Source organism: Mesoplodon mirus (genome assembly GCF_964341445.2).
Source record: "Mesoplodon mirus genome assembly, chromosome: 18".
Taxonomy (NCBI): Eukaryota; Metazoa; Chordata; class Mammalia; order Artiodactyla; family Ziphiidae; genus Mesoplodon; species Mesoplodon mirus.
In genome coordinates this window covers 35534516-35560491 of record NC_138994.1, presented here as the reverse complement: position 1 = coordinate 35560491, position 25976 = coordinate 35534516, and the positions used below count along the sequence as shown (strand labels likewise).

The window sequence follows — 25976 nt, the reverse complement described above, 5'->3', positions numbered from 1 at the left end:
ACTGCGGCGGGCGCACCCTCCTTCCGGCCCCGGCCCCTCCCTCGAGCCCTGGCGCGCCTCTGCTCCCCGGCCAGAGCTCGCCATCTGCGCCCCCGAGTTACCTGCCTCGGGAAGTCCCAGTTCGCAAGCAGCCGGGACTGTAAAAGGGTGGATTCGGCAGAGCCCAAAACCACATTTCTAGGGGAGGGGTGGGGTCCCCATCTAGAGGGTCGCAGATCGCATTACCGGCCGAGGGGAGGAGACAGCGGAAGGGAGAGTCAACAGAGGTAAAAGTTGCTTTTCGCTTACTACTCCCCCTCCCCCTCCCTTACGCGCTGCGATGCCGGTAGGCTCGGGGACACAGTGTCCGCCCCGGAACGGTTTGGCAGGACAGAGGTATCTTTCCATACGCGGATGCTGCAGTCAGAGCGCCGCTTGGCCTGCAGGGCTGCCGGGCTCCGGGGCCCCGAGGGCGACCCCCGTCTGCCCGGGGGCGGGAAGCAGAAGCCCGCCTCCGGGCACCGAAGATCTAGAGCAATAACAGACGCATAAATAAACCAATGAGCGGCTCTTTGCTGCCAGCAGCAGGGAAACCTCGGGCTGATTAAATGCAGACGCGGGGTGTCTTCCAGGACAGGAGGGCGGCGGGGTAGAGGGAACCGGCGTGGAGGCGAAGGGTGGGGGGAAGGGAGGCCGGGGCAGGAGCGACGGGAAAGACCCAAAGCCACGTTTTTGTTTTTGTTTTTTTTTTTGCTGTACGCGGGCCTCTCACTGCTGTGGCCTCTCCCGTTGCGGAGCACAGGCTCCGGACGCACAGGCCCAGCGGCCATGGCTCACGGGCCCAGCCGCTCCGCGGCACATGGGATCCTCCCAGACCGGGGCACGAACCCGTATCCCCTGCATCGGCAGGCGGACTCTCAACCACTGCGCCACCAGGGAGGCCCCAAAGCCACGTTTTTAAACATGGCGTGGGGGGGGGGCGGTTTTAAAGGCAACCAGTACGGGGGAGGAGGGGACCGGTCTGCGGGCCTCTGGACCTTTTTTAATACATATTACTTTGAATACATATTACCATGTGAAGTGTTAGTATTCACTTCAAAGTGAAGTTGGTGGTTGGCCACCGAACAGGTTGTCACACGAAGCATTCTAAAATGGGAAATGCCATAGTACTGAAGTTTGTGGTGAAGCGAGGGTCTGTGTCTTTGAACACATCGCTTTTTTAGTCTGCCCTTTTGGCTGGGAAGCTGGGACACTATTTTTAGGTAAGGCGGGAGTTTTGGGGAGTCAGTAAGTGCCTCTCTATCAGCTGGTGTGCTTGATTTTTGCAGTTGTTAGCAAGAAGTTTCATTTCTAATACCATAAGTATTCAATCTACATTGTTTTAAAGTCTGTATACATTTATGGACAGTCCAGTGTTTTACTGGAGCAGGGAGTGATGCCAAAATAACAGGGGAAATCATTTCTACTTGCAAAGGACCTTGTGTAGTTTAAAACTATAGAGCATATTCATGAAAGGCTAAGAATATTGCAGAGGGACCTACAACTAAGTAGACCAGATCTTACACATGCACTTTTGTCCTCTGTTTAAGAAGTAGGCATGGTATTGATATTAAATGCAAATTAGTCTATAATTATCTGTCAGACTCTATTTAAGATTCTAAATACAGGCCCAGCACAAGAAGTAAGGCCCTTTGCCTGTTGTTTTAAATGCTTAACAGTTTGAAATGCCTAGTAGACTTGGGGCCAAGTTTATCAACTTGTCGATAAACAAGAGATGGGGAGGAGCTACTTAAAAATTATAAACAAAGTGTTATGGCTGTTTATTTCCATAAACTTAGATAAGTATACATGCAAATATAATTTGATTTCTAAATAATAGTTTGAATTGTTTTCTAGGAGAGAAGTATGATATGTGTGGAGAGTGTGGCCGCAGCAGCTTGTAGTTCATTTAAATTGCTGGGTGTAGTCAGGATGACTTCGGTAGCACTGGCTAGGAGCCACATAAAACTTAGTGGTCTGTCACTTCACCGGTGGCTGAGATTATACTTTTGAGCTATCCTGAATTTAATAAGGTTAATATTCCTCTTTCAAAAATAAATAGTAGATATAACATGAAGATTTTTAATTTATATGTATATATATGTGTGTACATATATATTTATATATGTATCTATCTTTATTTTAAAAGCTACCAATTGTCTAAAGCAAATTGAACGTTTTTCAGCATACTACTAAAGAGTCATACCAACTTGTTTACTGGTGTAAATTGTACTGGGTCAGTTTCTCCAAGGGCAGGAAGTTGTCTGGTAAAGCCAGAATTTGTTTTTTTTGTTTTGTTTTTTTTGCGGTAGGCAGGCCTCTCACTGCTGTGGCCTCTCCCGTTGTGGAGCACAGGCTCCGGACGCGCAGGCTCAGCGGCCATGGCTCACGGGCCCAGCCGCTCCGCGGCATGTGGGATCTTCCCGGACCGGGGTACGAACCCGTGTCCCCTGCATCAGCAGGCGGACTCTCAACCACTGCGCCACCAGAGAAGCCCCTAAAGCCAGAATTTGTGTGTTCAACTTGTTTTGACCCCCAGAAACCCTGATTCATCATTAGGTTCTTCAAAGAATGCAGGCACATTTTTTTGAGTAAACCATTGTGACGTGTGAATGTTTGTGATTTTTGTTATTTCTGTGCCATATTTTAGGTGTTCTCGGAACATCTGAATTTGCCTTTTTGCTTTCTTCTGTCGATATTCTCCTAGTGGTGAAAATAATCCTGTGAGGCGAGCTTCCTTTCAGTAGGCAATATGTGTAACTAATATAGTTTAAAAACTTATTTATTTTTATGTAAAACTGATGCATGCTATGGTCAACAAATCCAAGCAGTGCTAAGTGTATATAGGAAAAAAGATAAAAAGCCTCTGCTCTCCTTCCTCCATCGTTAGCCATGTCCCCCTAATCTGACCGTAGAAAGCAGTTGGTGTTACTTGGTGTTTGGAAGACCTCTCTTGACTCGGTGCGCGGGCAGTAGTGAAAGCAGAGGGAGAAGTCATGGAAGGCATGGCCACGGAACCCGTTTAGATGTTAGGCAGGTATTCCACCCTTATTTCCTGTGATGTTAATTAATATTGATCATCTTAAACTTCCATTAGTTTAAGATAACTGTAATTGAATTGTTAGTGAAACACTCAAACAGTTAATTGCATTGTCAGGTTGGTAAAGTTTTGATTTGTTGATCTTGTAAGGAAATAAATGTTTGGAAATTGAATTCACGTAACCTTAGGGCTGGGAGTAATGTTGGTAATTATCATCTGTGGAATTTTATGATGAGATGCACAGTATACTTACTCTAGGCTTTTTATAACTCATTATGTTTCCTTTAGTTTTCAGAACAACTCCAAGATAGCTGTTATTTCTGCTTTGCAGAGGAGATTTAGGTTAAATGTGAATTAACGAACATAACGTCGCAAGACCAGTAAGTGGTGGTGCTGGCGCTGTGCCTTGGAAAGGGCGTTCTCTTTCCACTGCAGTATGCTCTGCTGCTTCTATCTAGTCTGTCTTATTTTCCAGATGAGGAAATTGAGGCCTGGAGAAGTCAAGTGACTTTCCCAAGGTCATACAGCTGATTAGTAGTAACATTAAACCAAACTTTTATCTCAGGACTCTTGGTCCTGGCTGGTTATGCTACATTTTACTGAAGTACTGTGGACCAAAGGACCATATGCTGTGACCACTGGATACAAATGCTTCAGAACTGATACATCAGCAGTGGTGTTTTCTAGTATGTATTCAAAGGTTCCTTCTCTCTCTTTCAGAAATTATAAAGAGCTCTGATGGGCTCTTTGGGTGATACCCAGTGCAGTGAACTGCAGGTGAGTAAGGTCTGGGAGAGCCTTATTTACAAAGCAAGGACTTGGTAATGCCTGAGGAAAAGACCAAAGGGACTTAATCTAGAGGAGGGTGTCTGGTCAGCAAGATGAGCTGGGACAAGGTGGAGGAAGTAGGGCCCTGGTGCAGCAGCGGTGACCTGACTCAATTGGCTACTTCTGGGGCCGACTGGATGATGGTGAACCTACTCCAAACAGACTGCCTGATGCTTTGTCAGTTTGTTTGAAGAGAAGTGAGGGTAGGTTAATCTTCCACTTCTGTTTTGCATGAGTAACTGCACAGGGATTCAACCTATCTGCATATGATTGGCTCTTCAGAGGTCCTTCAGTTTTTGTGTCAACATTCTTGAGTGTTGACCGCCCAGTGCTCTGATGAACAGGTTAAGTGTTAAATTGTCTGTTTTTCCTGTTATCTACTATGTGTGTATTGTCATGAATGACTATATATCTGCATTTCTGAGGATCTGGATACCAGGAACATACCAATGGAAACAGAAGGTTAAACTTTTTCCCTAATGGTTGTATTAGTCCTTCAAATTATTTGTTTATTGCTGAAATGCCCTAAGAATGACATTTTAGTCTTGAGTATTTATTATTTCACAGTAATTAATCTTCTTGGTCCATTATAGTATCTTGGCCATTCAGTATTAAACTAAGAAAATGGTAATACTACAGAAAAACAATTAGAAGACTGTTCTAATATTGTCCTTGTGGGGCATCAGTGCTAAAATTATTTTTTGATGTATTTTTAATGCTAGTCCCAGAGACTTTAATGAGACAATGCTATATACTTTTAGGGTTTATAATTAAACTTAGGCTTGGCTACTTATTGATTGCTAAAGTAAAACATTGTTGTAGGGGTTCTTTGTTTCTTGAGTTAGGGTAGTTTGCACGATTCATCCCCCACAGGTTCATGGGGATGATCAGAAGGCTAGCTGAGCTGGTTTCTTGGTCCTTGGAAAGCTGGGGTCTGGGTTGTCATAGGTCATTGTGATCAGAAGTACATGAGCGTTCTCAGTTAAGGCCAAAGTGAGCAATAAAAGAGAGGTGTGGACCTCTTCCTGAGACTATATCGAGTTTGCATCCTGGGACCCCTAAGTTTGCTCAGTATGGTAGAACTTCCTCTCTTAAATTATAAAATAATTTAAGAATTGTTATTAAGTAAATTGTTAAATATTTGGGTTACTACCCCTAAAACAGTTGATTTTATTTTTGGCATTCTGTTAAAAATATATATAGAGAGATATATATCTCTCTATATCTATCTATATATACATACACACACACATAGATTATTGTACTCCTTTTTAATTATAATGTATATAATTTGAATTTTTCCTACTTATTAGATTATGAAACATTTCCATGTTATAGTTGTCACAATTTTAATTGACATGATTACACTTTGAGAGGCTGCAAAATATTTCATCAAGTCATGCCGTCAATAATTTACTTAACTCTTTTTATGTTAGTTATTTATGTTGCTGGCTCGTTTTCAGTTAATACTTTAATGTACATTATTGTAGATATTATTGTACTTTTCTTCGGGCTCATTAGATCTCTAGGATAAATTTTTGAATGCATTATTGTGTTAAATGGTATGAATGTTTTTATGGTTTTTGATATATATATCGCCATCCTGTTTTTCAAGAATGTTATACCAGTTTGTACTACTAAGAGATATACAGATGTACCTGTTTCGCCATAACTGGATATAAATACATTTTTTCCTTAAAAGTTTTTGCTTATTTAATAGTGTAAATTGGCCTTTGTACTTCTTTGTTCTATAATGTTGAATTTTTCTCTTTGAGTCTCTTCATGGTGAATTGTTTGTTCATATCCTTTGCTATTTTAATCAGTAAACTATCGATGTGGGCTTTGGATGGTAAGGCAAGTATAACCAGCTAATAAACAGGTGATTATTAAAAAGATGATCAGAACCTGTTCGGGGAGAATGTTCAGAGAGAGTCTAGTCTGGATGGTAAGTTTTCTTGAGAACATAGTGGTTGAAGGGGAACGGGTGAGTTATTCCAAGGTTCAGCTCAGCACATGTTTAGTGCGCATCCATTGTGTACCACGTGTTGCATCCTCTTAGTGCTTCTCAAGTCATCGTGGCGTATACTTGGCTGAAGGAGGAGGCTGCTTGAGGCTGCTTGAGGCTTGACTTGTGGGACTTTGGCTGCTGAAGTCTCTTTGTGGAGGGCTGAGGGGATGACTGACTAGAACCTCTTTAGCTCATTCAGGGCATACCACAGTGCCACGGCACAGTCTTTGAGAAGCTCTGTTCTGAAGGATACAAAGACGAATAAAGCATCATTTCCTCTGACAAGGAGCGAATCATCTAGTAGAGAGAGTAGGGGCACCAAAACAAGAAAGGACTAATAGGAATTTGAAGGGTGCTGTAAGAGGGGTTCAGACAAGGTGCTTAGGGGTTCAGTGGAGGGAGTGATACTGCCCCCTTGCGGATGTAAGGGAACACTTCAACTGAGGAGGTGGCATTTAAATTGCACCATTAAATTGCACCACTTGCCCCAGGGCAAGAAGAGGGCATTCTGGAGGGAAGGGTAGCTCGAGCAAAGGCTGAGGGGTGGTGTTGGAAATGAGGTGGATGTCCGGAAACTGAGTATCCAAATTACCCGGACCCTGGGTTACATGAAAGAACATAGTGGACAGTGAGGCTGTTGAGAGGTCATGACTGGGTTTTGGAGAATGCATATGATGGATTGTGAGTGAGGAGAAACTAGAGACAGGGTTTTCAGTCGAGTTCATGGCACTACTCCAGGTGAGGGATGATGAGTGCCTGAGTTAGTGTGCTTGGGAATGAAAGGAGGTGGTGGAGTCAAGAGGTACTTTGGAGGTTGAACAGAGAGATGTGGTGACTGATTAGGTAGGAGGGGAAGGAACAGTCAGTTCTGTGTCTTAAGTCAGAGATGATGCTGAGGTATTTGTGGTTGGATGGCTGGCAGAATGGGACAGCAGGAATACAGAGGTCAGGAGGAAGAGCAGGTCTTAGGGGTTTAGAATAGAGAAAAGATGATTTTGGTTTTGTGTGTTGAGTTTAAGGAACTAGTAGAAAGGTGAAATCAGAATCTTAACCTTGGAAGGAACAGATGAGGAAGTTCAGGGCCCAGAGGAGCTAGAGGGACCAGTGAGGTCTCACAGTTAGATAAAGCAGAGTGAAGACTGAAGCTTCCTGATTCCCAGTGCAGCACTCTCTTCAGTGCCTCAGACTGAGAAACTTCTCTGCTGTGGTGTTTTCCTCGCACCCAGGTGTGCTCAATAGGAAGTTGGAAGTGGCAGAGCTTATGTTGGGAGTGAAGAGTTTATTTTTTAATTACATTTTTTTATTATGGAAAATTTCAGATGTATAGAAGTGGAAAGGGTATAATCAATCCCACTGTACCCATTGTTCAACTTTAATAGTTAGTGATATTGTTTCCTCTGTTTCCTCCCTCTCCATCAATTCTATTGAAGCAAATCGGATAAAGTGTTTTGGTGAACTTGAACTCTGCGTATCTGTAGTTAAGGAGAATTGAACAGTTCAGTAGGGTATGTTCTGAGCTTTCTGGGTGGGGGTCTAGAGTGAACAGAAGTAGCATTAATTGCCAGGATTCCTGGGCAAGTCACTTACGTCTTCTGAGCCTTCGTTTGTCTGTGAGACGGAGGTAATAATGGCAGCGTCACAGAATCACCTGAGATAAGGTGTAGAAAACCCTCTGTGAACTGTGAGCCTGAAGTGTTATGCAGATTTTAGTTGTTGGTAATAACAGAAAGGTAGTGCTATTCCTTTGGGCTTCTGTGTTGCTGGCATTCAATACATTTTTATTATTCAACAAAGAATGATGTGAGGTACCTGAGGCTTCAACAGGGAACAAAACAGACAAAATCTCAGCTCTCCTGGAACTCATGTTCTAGGTCTGGAGTATAATAGGAAGCTACTACCTTCATAGTGATTAGTGTGGGCCAGACACTGTTCTAAGTGCTTTCATATTTTACCCTATTTAATTCTTGCAGTAATGCCTTGAAGTGTAGCCCTGTTATTATTCCCATTTTGCAGATTTGGAAATCAAAGCAGATTTTTAAGCAGATTGCCTCAGGTCACAATGCCAGGATTCAGATTCAGGCAGAGCTGGCTTCAAGCCTGTACTCTTACCCCTGTGCCATTAAAACGCTTTAGCTCATTCATGGCGTACTAGTGTTTGGTACAAATACAAAAGGTAGGCCCTGATTGAAATTATTCCTAAACAAGTAAGTGTTCTCTTCTTGAGGGAGAAAAAAAGACAAAACCAAATGAAAAAAATGGCAGTACACAGTTCTCTGTGGATGGGGGTATATTAGTATTCTTACACAGAAAAGAATGTTTCTTCCTAACTTTTTATAGGCTTCAGCAACTTTCTTGGATTCTTTAGATACAAATGGCCACCTCAGTGGAACGAAGTCATTTTCCTGCTGGTACTTGGGAAGAGTCTCTTCTTGAATGAATCTCCTTCTTGCTTACAATTCTTCTTTTTTCTCCTACTCCTCTCTTTCCTTACCTTGGGGCAGTTCCCTTCTCTGATTTCCCCTGTTGTCTGATCCTCCTTTTCCTCACAGCTGTGGTGTCCCTTCCCAGTGTCATCAGCTGCCCATGTTCTCAGGGATTTCCTTCCTTCTGCTTTTGCCTTCTCTTCCCTAGCCTGCCTCTGTCCGTCTTCTTGGGCCTTACACTCTGTTGTGGCTCTTCTGAGTTTCTTCAGCGGGACTAACGTCAGGACCAATTTCCCGCCTCTGGCTCTGGCTCTGCCTTGCCAGCTCGTGGTTCTTCTTCCTGGGCAGGGAAGATGGGGAAATGGGCAGTGAGCATTCCTTAAGTTTGCATCAGGATTAGGACATGGGCCTCACTCCTTTTAAGGAGGGTTAGGAGGGTATTATGGCTTGCATACCTGTGGGGTTTTTTTTGAATATTGTTAAAATATACATAACATAAAATTTACCATTTTAATCATTTTAGCATACAATTCAGTGTCATTAAGTGCATTCACATTGTTGTACAACCATCACCACCATCCATCTCCAGAACTTCATCTTCCCAAATTGAAGTCTGTACTCATTAAACACTAACCCTCCATCCCCCTCTCCCTCAAGCACCTGGCAAACATCATTCTACTTTCTGTTTCTCAGAATTTGAATAGGGTCCATTCATACCATAGGTACCTCATGTAAGTGCACTGATACAATATTTGTCTTTTTGTGACTGGCTAATTTCACTTAGCCTGTCTTCAAGGTTCATCCATATTGTAGCACGTGGCAGCATTTTCTTCCTTTTTAAGGCTAAATACTATGCCATTGTATGTAAATACCACATTTTTAAAAATCCATACAGTTTTTGATAGACACTCAGGTTGCTTCCACCTTTTGGCTGTTGTGAATAATGTTGCTGTGAACTTGGGTGTATACATATCTGTTCAGGTCCCTACTTTCAGTTCTTTCAGGAAATACCCAGAAGAATTGTTAGATCATATGGTAATTCTGTGTTTAATTTTTTGAGGAATCCCCATATTGTATTCCATAGCAGTAGCACCGTTTGATGTCCACCAGAAATGTAAAAGGGTTCCAATTTCTCCACATCCTCGCAAACAGTTATTTTCTATTTTTTGGATAGTAGCCATCCTAATGGGTGTGAAATGATAATATATACTTGTTTTTAAAGGTGTTTTATGTAGAATAATAGAATTTCAGGACTGGAAATGGTATTAAAGATTTCTGGTTCAATTAGCTGTAGACAGCAACAAATGTTCTCATATGTCTTAGCATTTTCACTTCTTTCTCAGTTGGAGAAAGGCATTTTGGGCAGATGGGTCTCTACTGGATCTTCGGCTCAAGATGAACTATGTCTGACCCAGGCAGGGTACATGGAATGCAGCTTTGCCAGAGATCTGCTCTTCTCTTCTGCCAGTGACTCTCTTTCTTATACTTCTTTACAGTTTCCAACTGTGTCTTCTGGGTTATTTAATCTTCTTTCCAGCTTCATTAAGGGATAAGGTAATTGTATTCAAATAAACATTTTTATTTAAAAAAACTAGGTAAGTTAGCAATTAATGAGCCCAAGATCAGTATAAACTGCTCAGATGATTAAAAAGACTCTATTCAATATCAATTTGAAGGAAACCTAAATATTACTCCTGGATGTTAGCTATAATTCCTTACTATGGAAAATAAGTCACCCCTTTTCAATTTTTTTTTTAATTTGGAGATGAGTTAAGCAGCATAAAATAAAATATATTTTATATTTACGAGAAGATTATAACTTCTGGATTAGTTTGGGTTTTGAATCATTTTTAAGTTAAAGAAAACTGTTAGTTTAATTTATATTATGAAAATCTTTACGCCTACAGCAAAGTTGTAAGAATAGTATAATCAATACCCAATTGTTAGCGTTATGTCATAATTTGCCTTGTCTCCCTTTCTCTGTCAAATAGATAGAATTTTTTTTTTCCTGAGCCAGCTGAAAGTAAGTGGCAGACATCTTACATGGCATTTCATTCATACTTCATCATGTGTCTCCTAAGAATGAGGACATATTTCTTCATAAACATAATACCATTATCACACCTAAGAAGATAATTCAGTAATACTAATAGTTATACTATCAGATATCAAGTCCATGTATAATTTTTCCTATTTCTTCCCAAAATATATTTTATTTCTTTAGTTTGTTTTTGACTCTTTAGTTTCTTTTTTTTAAATTAATTTATTTAATGTATTTATTTTTGGCTGCGTTGGGTCTTCGTTCCTGTGTGTGGGCTTTCTCTAGTTGCGGCGAGCAGGGGCTACTCTTCATTGCAGTGCACGCGCTTCTCACTGTGGTGGCTTCCCTTGTTGTGGAGCATGGGCTCTAGGCGTGTGGGCTTCAGCAGTTGTGGCGCACGGGCTTACTTGCTCTGCAGCATGTGGGATCTTCCCGGACCAGGGCTCAAACCCGTGTCCCCTGCACTGGCAGGCGGATTCTTTACCACTGCCCCACCAGTTCTTCTTTTATCAAAAAATTATGTCCTCATTTGTTTTTATGTGATGATGCCTTTATTTATTTATTTTTATTATTGTTTATTTTTGGCTGTGTTGGGTCTTTGTTGCTGCGCGCGGGCTTTCTCTAGTTGTGGCAAGTGGGGGCTACTCTTTATTGTGGTGCGCGGAATTCTCATTGTGGTGGCTTCTCTTGTTGCGGAGCACGGGCTCTAAGTGCGCGGGCTTCAGTAATTGCAGCACCCAGGCTCAGTAGTTGCGGCACACAGGCCCTAGAGTGTGTGGGCTTCAGTAGTTGCGGCGTGTGGCCTCAGTAGTTGTGGCTCGCAGGCTCTAGAGCACAGGCTCAGTAGTTGTGACGTACGGGCTTAGTTGCTCTGCGGCATGTGGGATCTTCTCGGACCAGGGCTGGAACCCGTGTCTCCTGCATTGGGAGATGGATTCGTAACCACTGCACCACCAGGAAAGTCCCAGACGTTCCTTTTTTTAATGACAATTTTGAAGAGTCCTGGTTCATGTATTTCATAGACTGTCCCTCAACTTGGGTTTGTGTGATGTCCTCCTCATGACTGGAATGGAGTTAGGGTTTTGGGGAAGGAGATGTTTACTTTTAATATTTTGTTTCATCTCTCTCTCTTGGCTTTTTATATAAGATATTCAGTGCATATAGATATATATTTTAAAAAGCATGCTTGTAGACCATTATTTTATAATCTGCTTGCTATTTTGTAATCTGGTTGGGATGATGGTGGTATGCTTTTTTTTTTTTTTTAAGTATGCGGCCCTTCACTGTTGTGGCCTCTCCCGTTGCGGAGCACAGGCTCCGGACGTGCAGGTTCAGTGGCCATGGGTCACGGGCCTGGCCGCTCCGCGGCACGTGGGTTCTTCCCGGACCGGGGCACGAACCCGTGTCCCCTGCATCGGCAGGCGGACTCTCAACCACTGCGCCACCAGGGATGCCCATTTTTTATTTTTTTGCGGTACGCGGGCCTCTCACTGTTGTGGCCTCTCCTGTTGTGGAGCACAGGCGCCGGACGCACAGGTTCAACGGCCATGGCTCACAGGCCCAGCCGCTCCACGGCATGTGGGATCTTCCCGGACTGGGGCACGAACCCGTGTCCCCTGCATCGGCAGGCAGACTCTCAACCACTGCGCCACCAGGGAAGCCCGGTACACTTTTGTTTTAATTATGCAGTTGGCTCTCTTGCGTTGATTTACATTTTATTTATAAAGCTCCACTGCTTTGGATTATGATGTGTTTACAAGGCTACACAGATAATCTGGAAGGGAAAATGAAGAAATACAAATGACAGAAAATATTTTATAATAATAAAATTTTCTTGGCAAGCAGCAACCTTTTCTCAAAGTCAGTCTTTTAATATAATTTGCTTGCTTCATAAATATGGATTTTTGGTTTTTTCATATCTTTATTGATTAGTAAGCATATTAAATGACTTGGGAGGAATCTCACTCTCTTCAAGAAATAATTTGAAATTATTGATCCAGAATGCTGACAGTTCTCAAAAATGGGTCAGGAAAATCAAAGTAATAGATGGAAAAACAATCTCAATTTTAGCTCTTGATATAACTTTTCTTAAATTTAGGGTTCTTTTTTATAATTTAAGTTACTAAAACAGATGGTGGAAGGTCCATCAAGATATTTATTTTATGTATTTAAAGCATTTTACTTTGCTGTTTTGAATTCCATTCATTCTGGAATTTAGGAGAATTTACCTCTTTATGAAAGAAATGATTCAACGTAGAAAGTGATTGCTGACCTTGGCTTCCAGTTTTCTTCTCAATAGACTTAGTCTCTCTTCTAATGCTTCTTGCATACTCAGTAATTGTATAAGTTTTAGAGAAAAATGCAAGTCTGGCTGAATATTAAGCACAGTACACTAAATAAAGCTTTTTTCCTTTGCAGAATATTTTACATGTGTGTCCCATAGATTCATCAGAGATTCTAGTTTTGGATAAAGGCAAGTACATTTAAAGACAATACAACATCCCTGTCTATGACATTGGCATTCAAATGAGAAGTGAATTTGGTTCAGGACAGTTCTTGAACTGCTTAGCATTTAGGTTATTTTAGGTCAACTCTTTGGGAAATTCAATTAGAGTATTTATTGAATGGTTTTAGTGAGCTGATTGGTTGTCATGTCATGTCATAGATGATATAAAACATGACTCCTATTTATAAAATAGTTGTGTTGGTCAGATAAGGCATCTTACATGATGTATTTAATCCAAGATAATGGATGAGTAAGAGGCAGATCATTGTCTAGGAAGTAATTTTGGTTTTGAGAGAGGCATTCTTAGGGAAATAGGCCTTGAAGTGTTCATTTAGAGCTGGGCAGGATTGAGGTCCGGAGAGAGGAGGGAAAGGATATTTGGGTAGAGGGAAGGGCATTGGCAGAGCCTCAGAGGCCTGACGGTTCCTGGGGCCTGTGTGGGAATGGTGGGAAAGTTGGGTTGCAGTCAGCCTGTGGGTGGCCTGGACGTTGGGTAATGAGCGTGGCCGTCAGTTTATGGGCGCCCTCTCTAGAGTGGTGTGTAACTTGCTTCCTCCCTGAAGAAGTGTGACACGCTTGTGCTAGCTGCAGTGTCTTCCCCACAGCTGTGCTGTCCATTGAGGAGAAAGGGGCCTGCTCTGCCATGGCTTCCTTACTCCTCAGGGTATGGCGTGTGAGTTATTTTAATAATGTATCAATCTGCCTTTTCTTTCTTTTGTCACAATGCATTTACTTTCTAAGGTGGTCTTGTTTTCAGGGTAATAATTGGGTTTCCACAGGGAAAATAATAATGTGTGAGGCAAATTATTGACTTAAAAAATGAATCTCTAATATTTTTCTAGTAGTTCTTCTTTTGTTTAAATTTTTGTTTCGTTAGTTATGTAAAGAAACTTATGGATAGTAATTTCTGCTCAGGTGGATAGTGGTACTGTTTAGCACAGCTCATTGGTCTTCTGAAACCTTTACAAATGCAGTCTGATTCATTCCAGCCAAGTTAATTATGAGGTACATCATTTTTTTCCCTTAATGGAGACAAATGTAAAAGACAGAGATACAGAAATCATCTTCCGTTTAGATTGAAGAAATTTTAGTTACTACTCTTTGTTCCTGCTATTTGATCACAGTTTATTTTTATTTTTAGAAGTCTGTCTCTAATCAAATAAGATTTAATGTTTTAGAAGTAATAGAGGACCATGACTAAACTAATAAGAAAAGTTAATTTAAGGACAAGAATTGATTTTTAAAAACATAAAAGTACATTTCATGACTTGATTTCAAGATGATCTGGTGGTATCCTTATACTGTCGCAGAAGGAAGTCCACAGTGGGACGAGAATGATGCTTACAAATCTGCACCCTTATTATCTATTACTGAACATGTCTTAGTCCAGGCCAGTCTGCCTACCACCTCTGTGGAACACTGTTGATTTCATTTTTCTTCCAGTATTTACTTTTGGTTCTGGACCAATTATCTAACTGTAATGGGATTCTTCAAAAGTATCCTACATTTTGTACTTAGTGAACTAGTGATTGTTCTGTTTGCAGACATTCTTTCTGAGGCTCTACTCTTGCCTCGAAAACCTACATTTGCAGAAAGGGAAATGTATAGGTTCTCCTTTTAAATGTATTTATTTTTATTTATTTTTTATTTATTTTTGTCTGTGTTGGGTCTTCGTTTCTGTGCAAGGGCCTTCTCTAGTTGCGGCGAGCGGGGGCCACTCCTCATCATGGTGCGTGGGCCTCTCACTGCCGTGGCCCCTCTTGTTGTGGAGCACAGGCTCTAGATGCGCATGCTCAGTAGTTGTGGCCCACGGGCCCAGTTGCCCCGTGGCATGTGGGATCCTCCCATTCCAGGTCTCGAACCCGTGTCCCCCCCATCGGCAGGCAGACTCTCAACCACTGCGCCACCAGGGAAGCCCAGGTTTTCCTTTTATTAACAAACTTATCCTTCTTTATTTCTTTCCAGTTTTTAAAAACCGTGTCCATTGTGACATTGAGATTCATATTTAAACATAATTTTAAAATTTTATTCTTAAAATTATCATACAGTAAAACTAACCTTTTTCTTTTATCCTGTTAATTTAACACGTGTAGTTTGTGCAACCATCACTACAATCAGAATACAGAATAATATTATCACCCCCCAGAATTCCCTGATGCTATCCTTTTACAGTTAACTCTCCCCATCCTATAACCTCTGCAACCACTGACCTTTTCTCCATCCCTATAGTTTTGTCTTTTTGAGAATGTCCTATACATGGAATCATACATGTAAGCTTTTGAGACTGGGTTGTTTTACTCTGTCTTTGAGATTCATCTAAGTTATTGCATGTATTGAAAGTTTATTCCTTTTTATTACTGAGTAGTTTTCCATTGTCACTCATTAAAGGACATTTGCGTTGTTTCCAATTTTTAACATTTAGGAATAGAGCTGCTGTAAACATTTGTGTACAGACTTTTGTGCAAACATAGTTTTCATTTCTCTATCTCTAGGGTAGCTGTCTCTGGGGAGAGGGGATTGCTGGGTGATATAGTGAGTATATTTTTAACTTTATAAGAAACTGTCAACCCTTTTTCCAGAGTGTCTGTACCATTTTATATTCTCCCACTAGCAATGTACGAGAATTCCACCTATTCCACATCACTGACACTATCAGTGATTTTAATTTAGCCATTCTAATAGGTACGTGGTAATATCTTATCATTGTTTTAATTTGCATTTCTCTGATGACTAATGCCATTGGACATCTTTTCATGTGCTTATTTGCCATCATTAGATCCTCTTGGTGGAGTGCCATTGAAATCTTTTGCCTAGCTTTTAATTGGGTTGTTTTCTTACTGTTGAGTTTTGAGAATTCTTTATATATTTGGATACAAATCCTTTTTCAGGTATGTGATTTGCCATTGGTTTTTTCTCAGTCTTTAGCTTGGCTTCGTATCCTTCTAACATAATAGTGTCTTTCAAAGAGGAAAAAGGTTTAATTTTGAGAAAGTCCAGTTCATAATTTTTTTTCTTTTTTATATTATAGTAAGATGGGTAGATTTTAAAATAAGTTTCTGTTCTATTAAAGTGGTGAAAAGTAACTTAGTGATGGGAATGTCCTCATAAAGTTGACTTTGTGGAAGGTGCAAATGTTATTTTCTGGAAAGGTAGTACTAATTAATATACCTCTTAGTCTTGGGAACATCTAGGACTTTTGTTTAACCAAAGGATGCAATTGGTTGAGGTTTGTGAGGGTTTTCACACTTTTTAAAAAAATGATGATCACTAATGTGGTTAAATATGTATACTTTCAGAATGCAGAACTATGTAGGAATTAGTCCTTAAGACTCTTCCAGGGTTAAAACAGTGGTATATTACATTCCCATTTGATGCTTTGGGGAGTGCCTGAGTTTGAGTTTCTGCTTCACTGGAACAGCATTAGAACTCTGAGTGTAGGTTCAGATTCAGTGTCATGGCTAAAAGCACGAGCTGCATCAGAATGTCTGCATTTGAATCCTGCCTTTTATTTACAGTGTAACTGTGGGTGAGTAACTTAACTTGTCTGTGCTTCAGTTTCCTTATCTGTTAGTGGGAATGATAATAATAACATCCACCTTGTAAGGTCATTATGAGGACTCAAGCAGATTACATAATATAGTCATTTCAACGGCCTCTGGCCCACAGGAAGCATTCAGCAAATGGCTCTTGTTATTATTCTTATTATTATTGCTGAAATAGCTTTATGATAAAATTGTTTAAACAAATGTTTTGGAATATTTTCAAGAGTCAGAATAACCACATATCACACTAAGTCATTTCTCTCCCATGCCCACTTTTTTCTCTTTGCACTTGTTATTATTAATCAATACCTGTGACCAGTGTTTTTAATAATCATGTATATATATACACTGTTTTACAAGCCAGCTATCAGTTCATTCCATTTTTCACATCCTGTGAGGTACTAATCAGATATACACATATACATCAGTTCGCTTCAGCTGCCTGAAATATCAACCTAAATTGGCTTAAGCTGGAAAGAAATTTGAGTTAGGCTCACCTAACTGCAAAGTCAGGCACAGCTAGCTGGATTCAGGGCTCAAGTAAAGTCATCAGGACTCAGGTTCTCCCCACGAGTCAACTCTGCCTTTTCCTGTATGGACTTCAGTTGTCGGAACTGTATGTTAGAAACTTGGCTGTAGCATATTCACCCCCTGTAGCCTGTCAGCGTTTAGATTCAGCCAGAAAGAGCGCCTGTCTCTTTCCCAGAAGCCTCAGCAAAAGTCTCATGATGTCTCATTGGCTCTTATGGGGTCACATGTCTGACTTGGAGCCAATCGCTGTTTGAGGCTGTGAGACTGGGATTGGCCAGTTCTGGTCACGTGTCACCCGTGGCTCTTTGGCGGAGTCGAGCCCACCGGAGCCACGCTGACTGAGAGGCGGGGAGAGGTACCTACTCTGAGGGACTTTGTGGGCTTTTATTACCAGAAAAAGGGCTGGACGCTGGCTGGTCAAACGACTAATGTGCTGTTAGGCTCTTTTTGTAGATCGGCAACGGATCACAGGGGTTAATGGATTTGAATTAGACCGGATTTGAATTAGAACCTTGGTTACTGATTCCAGCTTTTTTGTCTCCAGGAATGCCGTTCCCCACAGGGGCAGGAGTTTGCAGAAAGTTAGTGTTGTGTATTCTTTTGGTGAAAGTCTGATAATGTTTAACAGGAAGAGAAAGAGTCAAGGCAAATAGGGGTGGCCTTCTCAATGGGTGGACGTGGTGCTTCTTCCCACACTGGTGGGTTTAAGCGACTCAGCGCCCTTCTCCGGGCCTTTCTGTCCCCGTGGCAGAGGCTGTACAAGACCCAGCTTGGTCAGTGTCTGTCCGCTACATGGCAGGGTTGCATGCTGTAGACACGGGTGTATCCGTGTATCCCGGCCAAGAGTGTTGGCTACATGGTGAGGTGTGTCTGGTGCTGGCGTCGTTTAGAGGTAGTTTCTAGATCTCTGTATTTTTTATAGTCCATTTTAGTGTGGCTTGAGACATTGTCTCACTTTGACTTCGGCTGGCAGTTTCTATTTTATGTTTTTCCAGAAGACGCTTGAACTTCTTCAGGAGTATGTGTAGCCAGGTCATGCTGTTTTCTGAAGAACCAGAGAAGGCAGTTACCAGAGACCTGCCTTGTATGGAGAGCTACGCTACAGAAGTACCCGCAGTGAGGTTCAGGGAGACCGCAGTTAGAAATGAACTGTTGGGACCTGATTAATTGTGGTAGGCATCTTCATATCCAGAGCTGAGGTGGGCACCTGAGCCTACATATCAGAGACATTAACTCTTGAAATTAAGTCAGTTCCCCCCATAGCTCCCGGAGTTAGTAATTCTGTCCCTAATCTCTACTTCTGTGTTACTTTTATTGAGATATCCCTGGCTAATATGTTTGGTGATTAATGTTGATGGTAGGCTTTGTGATCTCCCCTCAGAGCCAGTTTTAGGGGTTAGCTTGTGTTTGTCAGTGATGTACAAGTACACTTGTTTCTCCAATGGCTATTGGAGAGCATAATCATTCTTATGATTGCATAATCATAACCATTATTATTTTACCGAGATGGTGAAAATGGGTGAAAATAATTCCTCTGTCAAGTAGATAAAGTAGTTACATAGCATGATATTTTATTTTCTAAAAATAGAGTGTTGTATGTTGAAATCTGTAAAGTGATTTCCACTTTGTATAAATTGAAAATATGGAATTTTAGTGAAATAACAATAGCTAACACTTACTGAGCACTCACTGTATGCCAGGCATTCTTTTAAGCACTTTACACGTATTATTTCGCTTAATTCTTAAGTGAAAATAAATAACCATAGGAGGTAGGTATTAGTTGTCTCCTTGCCATTTTAGAGGTGAGCAAGTTGAGATACTTGAGGCTAAGTCATTTGCTCCAGGTCACACAGCTGGTGAGTGACACAGTTGGTGAGTGACAGCTGGTGAGTTCTGAATGTAAGTCCTCTGGCTCCAAGCCTGTGCTTTGGATCACTATGCTGTGTTCTGTCCCTAGTAAAGATTTTAGCTCATGTGTTGTTAGTTTTTCTTTTCATTTTGCTTCTTTTTGTAATATTTTCTAGATGTGGGCTAGGAGTTTTATAGAGAAGATTTGCTAATTCTAGGACCTTTGGAATCCATGGATTTATCCATCTTCTGTTGCTGTTATTTGGCAAGCAAACACTCTATGCTTGTTTAGATCAGTAGGTGTCAACCAGGAATGATTTTGCCCCCCAGGGGACATTTGCTGATGTCTGGAGACAGACATCTTTAGTTGTCGTAAGTCAGGAGACGTGCTCCTGGCACCTAGTGGTCAGAGGCCAGGATGCTGCTGAAACATTTATGAAGCACAGGACAGCCTTCCGCAACAAAGAATTGTTCAGCCCAAAATGTCAATAGCATCAACTCTGGCCTATAGAATAAGTGACTGATGATCTTGTAATGCCATTCTGATCTCTAACGGGCAAAGTCACATTAGTAATGTAGAAATGATTACTTTTGATGTTTGTTTGATAATTGATTTCCCCAAATGAATGCATGTTTGTATAAGGGACATAAACACCAACCATAACTTAAATATTGAAGTTCCCTTAAAGTAAACTGGGAATTATAGCCCACTGAGGGAGAGCTGAGGAAGTTTAAAGGGAGGCCATGTAATGCCTGAGGATACAATACTCTAAATATTTGTTGGATTACCTTGTGAATTACACAATTAGAATTCATTTTTTGTGTTGTATTAACTTGTCAAATGTATAAACATTTTAAATATCCTGTAATTTTTAAAACCGTGTTTTGGTATATTTTTAATTAAAAATTTCATACTGAGAAAAGTGGAGAATCTTACATTGTACCCCGTGTATGTACCACCCATATTTAACAAATGCTAACAAATACTGAAGTCCATTTTGAGCTCTTTCTCATCCCATCCCTTAGGTGTTTCTACATTTTTTATTATACCAAACATCTCTAAAGTTGAAGGGGCCTGGAACTCTTCCGTTGTCTGTCGTCAGGCCTCACTCACTGCTGCTGCCTTTTGTCTGCCTGTCAGCTTCTCCCCTCATCTTTCACTGCAGTATATAGGCGGTAGAGGGCGGAGCCAGGTTGTCTTTTCAAAGCTGGAAAGGCCAGGCCGAGAGTGGATGCGTAGGCTGGAGGGAGGCGGGAGGACAATAAGTATGGGTTTCCCCCAATGACTGAAAGCAGAGCGTTCCCATGAAGCCTTTCATAAGCCGAAGTGGCGTAAAGCGAAGAAGCAGTGACCATAGGACACATCTTGCTAACGGATGCACAAAATAAATTGAGCTAAAGTACGGAAGCTCAGTGACAGTTCAAAGCTATGGTGGCTTGATGCTGAGGTGCTGAGTGTGGTTCCCAGGAAGGAGCTGGGTGGTGCCCCTTGCACCCGCTTTTGCAGCGCACAGTGCGAATTGCCTCTGTACGGGCTGCTGCACAACACGTGCCGGGCACTGTTCTCATTTTCCCCCCTTTTTTGTGAAAATAGATACCTCTTTGGATTTCTTTTGGTTGGGAAAACAGGTGCTAACGTGGGTCTTTCTTAAAAGCGAAGTGGCATAAATTGAGCTTTGGAAGGATGGAGGAGACCTGTACCTTGGGGCCGTTTGGTGAGGTAGAAAGTGGGGAGAGTGAGCGAGGGTGGGAAGAGGCAAGAAGAGCAGTCTCGGAACCAACAGAGATGGTGGTGGGAGGTCTGCAAGCGTGGTCCGCCGGAGCAATGTTGTGACTGTCAGGTCAGAGGATCTTAGGTCTTCTTTGCCCAGGATTGCTGCTCCCTGCATTATGAGTGGTATAGCTCAGGAGAGGCTGCGCTTGAATTCTCAATCTCTATTACTTGGACTGCTTAGTGGTCTGTTATTAATGGCAATGCCTGCTTATCACCAGTTGTTCACAGGACTTCTACATGATAGGTTCCTTCTTTTTTTTTTTTTTTTTTTTTTTTGACCACACCATGCCGCCTGCGGGATCTTAGTTCCCCGACTAGGGATCAAACCCTCTCCCCGCCCCTTTCCGCCGTGGAGGAAGCGCGGAGTCCCAACCACTGCACTGCCCGATAGGTTCCTCCTTTATTTAAACACCTCCCATCATGCTCCATTGCTATGGAATAAAGCCCTCACTTCCTGTGGCATTGGAGGGCATTCTTAGCTCCTTTCCCTCTTTCTCTGACACACCTGGAGTGTATCATGTGCTTTTTCTTGTCTTGGTGACTTCTTGTGCATTCTCTCTGATAAACTCCCCTGTGCTCTCCCTATCATCTCTGCACAGTGAACTTGTGTTCTTCTTTTGAGGGCAGCTCATGCCTTTCGGCAGATGGAAGGTATTTCTTGCTATTTTTCATTTGTGCTTTGCCTGTCTTGCTAGAGTCTGAGTTTCTTGAAAGCAGTGATGGCATGCTTCCTCTTTGCGTTTAGTGCTGCTAACACAGGGCCTGGCCTCAGGAAATGTTTGCTGAACTGAATTAATAGCCAGTTCGAACTTGCCCTTGAGCCAGTGTTTTGTACTGGTGGGAAAAATCCTACACGGTGTGGACTTTGATTCTCTGAAGTGTCAGTTACAGTATTGTAAGACGGAAGATAGGAGTCTGGGATAGGAAACAGTTTTGCACCTTCTGGTTTTTTTTTTTTTTTTTTTTTTTTTTTTTTGCGGTACGCGGGCCTCTCACTGTTGTGGCCTCTCCCGTTGCGCAGCACAGACTCCGGACGCGCAGGCACAGCAGCCATGGCTCATGGGCCCAGCCACTCTGCGGCATGTGGTATCTTCGTGAACCGGGACACAAACCCGTGTCCCCTGCATCGGCAGGCGGACTCTCAACCACTGCGCCACCAGGGAAGCCCATTTTTTATTTTTTTGCGGTACGCGGGCCTCTCACTGTTGTGGCCTCTCCTGTTGTGGAGCACAGGCGCCGGACGCGCAGGCTCAATGGCCATGGCTCACGGGCCCAGCCGCTCCACGGCATGTGGGATCTTCCCGGACTGGGGCACGAACCCGTGTCCCCTGCGTCGGCAGGCAGACTCTCAACCACTGCGCCACCAGGGAAGCCCGGTACGCTTTTGTTTTAATTATGCAGTTGGCTCTCTTGTGTTGATTTACATTTTATTGGTAAAGCTCCACTGCTTTGGATTATGATGTGTTTACAAGGCTACACAGATAATCTGGAAGGGAAAATGAAGAAATACAAATGACAGAAAATATTTTATAATAATAAAATTTTCTTGGCAAGCAGCAACCTTTTCTCAAAGTCAGTCTTTTAATATAATTTGCTTGCCTCATAAATATGGATTTTTTGTTTTTTCATATCTTTATTGATTAGTAAGCATATTAAATGACTTGGGAGGAATCTCACTCTCTTCAAGAAATAATTTGGAATTATTGATCCAGAATGCTGACAGTTCTCAAAAATGGGTCAGGAAAATCAAAGTAATAGATGGAAAAACAATCTCAATTTTAGCTCTTGATATAACTTTTCTTAAAGTTAGGGTTCTTTTTTATAATTTAAGTTACTAAAACAGATGGTGGAAGGTCCATCAAGATATTTATTTTATGTATTTAAAGCATTTTACTTTGCTGTATTGAATTCCATTCATTCTGGAATTTAGGAGAATTTACCTCTTTATGAAAGAGATGATTCAAAGTAGAAAATGATTGCTGACCTTCGCTTCCAGTTTTCTTCTCAATAGACTTAGTCTCTCTTCTAATGCTTCTTGCATACTCAGTAATTGTATAAGTTTTAGAGAAAAATGCAAGTCTGGCTGAATATTAAGCACAGTACACTAAATAAAGCTTTTTTCCTTTGCAGAATATTTTACATGTGTGTCCCATAGATTCATCAGAGATTCTAGTTTTGGATAAAGGCAAGTACATTTAAAGACAATACAACATCCCTGTCTATGACATTGGCATTCAAATGAGAAGTGAATTTGGTTCAGGACAGTTCTTGAACTGCTTAGCATTTAGGTTATTTTAGGTCAACTCTTTGGGAAATTCAATTAGAGTATTTATTGAATGGTTTTAGTGAGCTGATTGGTTGTCATGTCATGTCATAGATGATATAAAACATGACTCCTATTTATAAAATAGTTGTGTTGGTCAGATAAGGCATCTTACATGATGTATTTAATCCAAGATAATGGATGAGTAAGAGGCAGATCATTGTCTAGGAAGTAATTTTGGTTTTGAGAGAGGCATTCTTAGGGAAATAGGCCTTGAAGTGTTCATTTAGAGCTGGGCAGGATTGAGGTCCGGAGAGAGGAGGGAAAGGATATTTGGGTAGAGGGAAGGGCATTGGCAGAGCCTCAGAGGCCTGACGGTTCCTGGGGCCTGTGTGGGAATGGTGGGAAAGTTGGGTTGCAGTCAGCCTGTGGGTGGCCTGGACGTTGGGTAATGAGCGTGGCCGTCAGTTTATGGGCGCCCTCTCTAGAGTGGTGTGTAACTTGCTTCCTCCCTGAGGAAGTGTGACACGCTTGTGCTAGCTGCAGTGTCTTCCCCACAGCTGTGCTGTCCATTGAGGAGAAAGGGGCCTGCTCTGCCATGGCTTCCTTACTCCTCAGGGTATGGCGTGTGAGTTATTTTAATAATGTATCAATCTGCCTTTTCTTTCTTTTGTCACAATGCATTTACTTTCTAACGTGGTCTTGTTTTCAGGGTAATAATTGGGTTTCCACAGGGAAAATAATAATGTGTGAGGCAAATTATTGACTTCAATAATGAATCTCTAATATTTTTCTAGTAGTTCTTCTTTTGTTTAAATTTTTGTTTCGTTAGTTATGTAAAGAAACTTATGGATAGTAATTTCTGCTCAGGTGGATAGTGGTACTGTTTAGCACAGCTCATTGGTCTTCTGAAACCTTTGCAAATGCAGTCTGATTCATTCCAGCCAAGTTAATTATGAGGTACATCATTTTTTTCCCTTAATGGAGACAAATGTAAAAGACAGAGATACAGAAATCATCTTCAGTTTAGATTGAAGAAATTTTAGTTACTACTCTTTGTTCCTGCTATTTGATCACAGTTTATTTTTATTTTTTGAAGTCTGTCTCTAATCAAATAAGATTTAATGTTTTAGAAGTAATAGAGGACCATGACTAAACTAATAAGAAAAGTTAATTTAAGGACAAGAATGGATTTTTAAAAACATAAAAGTACATTTCATGACTTGATTTCAAGATGATCTGGTGGTATCCTTATACTGTCGCAGAAGGAAGTCCACAGTGGGACGAGAATGATGCTTACAAATCAGCACCCTTATTATCTATTACTGAACATGTCTTAGTCCAGGCCAGTCTGCCTACCACCTCTGTGGAACACTGTTGATTTCATTTTTCTTCCAGTATTTACTTTTGGTCCTGGACCAATTATCTAGCTGTGATGGGATTCTTCAAAAGTATCCTACATTTTGTACTTAGTGAACTAGTGATTGTTCTGTTTGCAGACATTCTTTCTGAGGCTCTACTCTTGCCTCGAAAACCTACATTTGCAGAAAGGGAAATGTATAGGTTCTCCTTTTCAATGTATTTATTTTTATTTATTTTTTATTTATTTTTGTCTGTGTTGGGTCTTCGTTTCTGTGCAAGGGCCTTCTCTAGTTGTGGCGAGCGGGGGCCACTCCTCATCATGGTGCGTGGGCCTCTCACTGCCGTGGCCCCTCTTGTTGCGGAGCACAGGCTCTAGATGCGCATGCTCAGTAGTTGTGGCTCACGGGCCCAGTTGCCCCGTGGCATGTGGGATCCTCCCATTCCAGGTCTCGAACCCGTGTCCCCCCCATCGGCAGGCAGACTCTCAACCACTGCGCCACCAGGGAAGCCCAGGTTTACCTTTTATTAACAAACTTATCCTTCTTTATTTCTTTCCAGTTTTTAAAAACCGTGTCCATTGTGACATTGAGATTCATATTTAAACATAATTTTAAAATTTTATTCTTAAAATTATCATACAGTAAAACTAACTTTTTTCTTTTATCCTGTTAATTTAACACGTGTAGTTTGTGCAACCATCACTACAATCAGAATACAGAATAATATTATCACCCCCCAGAATTCCCTGATGCTATCCTTTTATAGTTAACTGTCCCCATCCTATAACCTCTGCAACCACTGACCTTTTCTCCATCCCTATAGTTTTGTCTTTTTGAGAATGTCCTATACATGGAATCATACATGTAAGCTTTTGAGACTGGGTTCTTTTGCTCTGTCTTTGAGATTCATCTAAGTTATTGCATGTATTGAAAGTTTATTCCTTTTTATTACTCAGTAGTTTTCCATTGTCACTCATTAAAGGACATTTGCGTTGTTTCCAATTTTTAACATTTAGGAATAGAGCTGCTGTAAACATTTGTGTACAGACTTTTGTGCAAACATAGTTTTCATTTCTCTATCTCTAGGGTAGCTGTCTCTGGGGAGAGGGGATTGCTGGATGGTATAGTGAGTATATTTTTAACTTTATAAGAAACTGTCAACCCTTTTTCCAGAGTGTCTGTACCATTTTATACTCTCCCACTAGCAATGTACGAGAATTCCACCTATTCCACATCACTGACACTATCAGTGATTTTAATTTAGCCATTCTAATAGGTATGTGGTAGTATCTTATCATGGTTTTAATTTGCATTTCTCTGATGACTAATGCCATTGGACATCTTTTCATGTGCTTATTTGCCATCATTAGATCCTCTTGGTGGAGTGCCATTGAAATCTTTTGCCTAGCTTTTAATTGGGTTGTTTTCTTACTGTTGAGTTTTGAGAATTCTTTATATATTTGGATGCAAATCCTTTTTCAGGTATGTGATTTGCCGTTGGTTTTTTCTCAGTCTTTAGCTTGGCTTCGTATCCTTCTAACATAATAGTGTCTTCCAAAGAGGAAAAAGGTTTAATTTTGAGAAAGTCCAGTCATAAATTGTTTTCTTTTTTATATTATACTAAGATGGGTAGATTTTAAAATAAGTTTCTGTTCTATAAAAGTGGTGAAAAGTAACTTAGTGATGGGAATGTCCTCATAAAGTTGACTTTGTGGAAGGTGCAAATGTTATTTTCTGGAAAGGTAGTACTAATTAATATACCTCTTAGTCTTGGGAACATCTAGGACTTTTGT

General features: G+C 41.3%; 1 protein-coding gene across 1 annotated transcript in view; it reads left to right on the top strand.

The window, feature by feature from the left end:
• Window positions 1-319: 319 nt before the first annotated feature.
• The window catches only part of LOC309793397 (RAD52 motif-containing protein 1-like), a gene marked incomplete at its 5' end in the record, with an annotated part of 38036 nt that continues 12379 nt past the window's right edge, over window positions 320-25976 (top strand). Inside the window, one exon of the mRNA XM_082603869.1 lies at window positions 320-325. Coding sequence (XP_082459995.1) covers window positions 320-325 — 6 coding nt within the window. The remainder of the gene's footprint in view (window positions 326-25976) is intronic.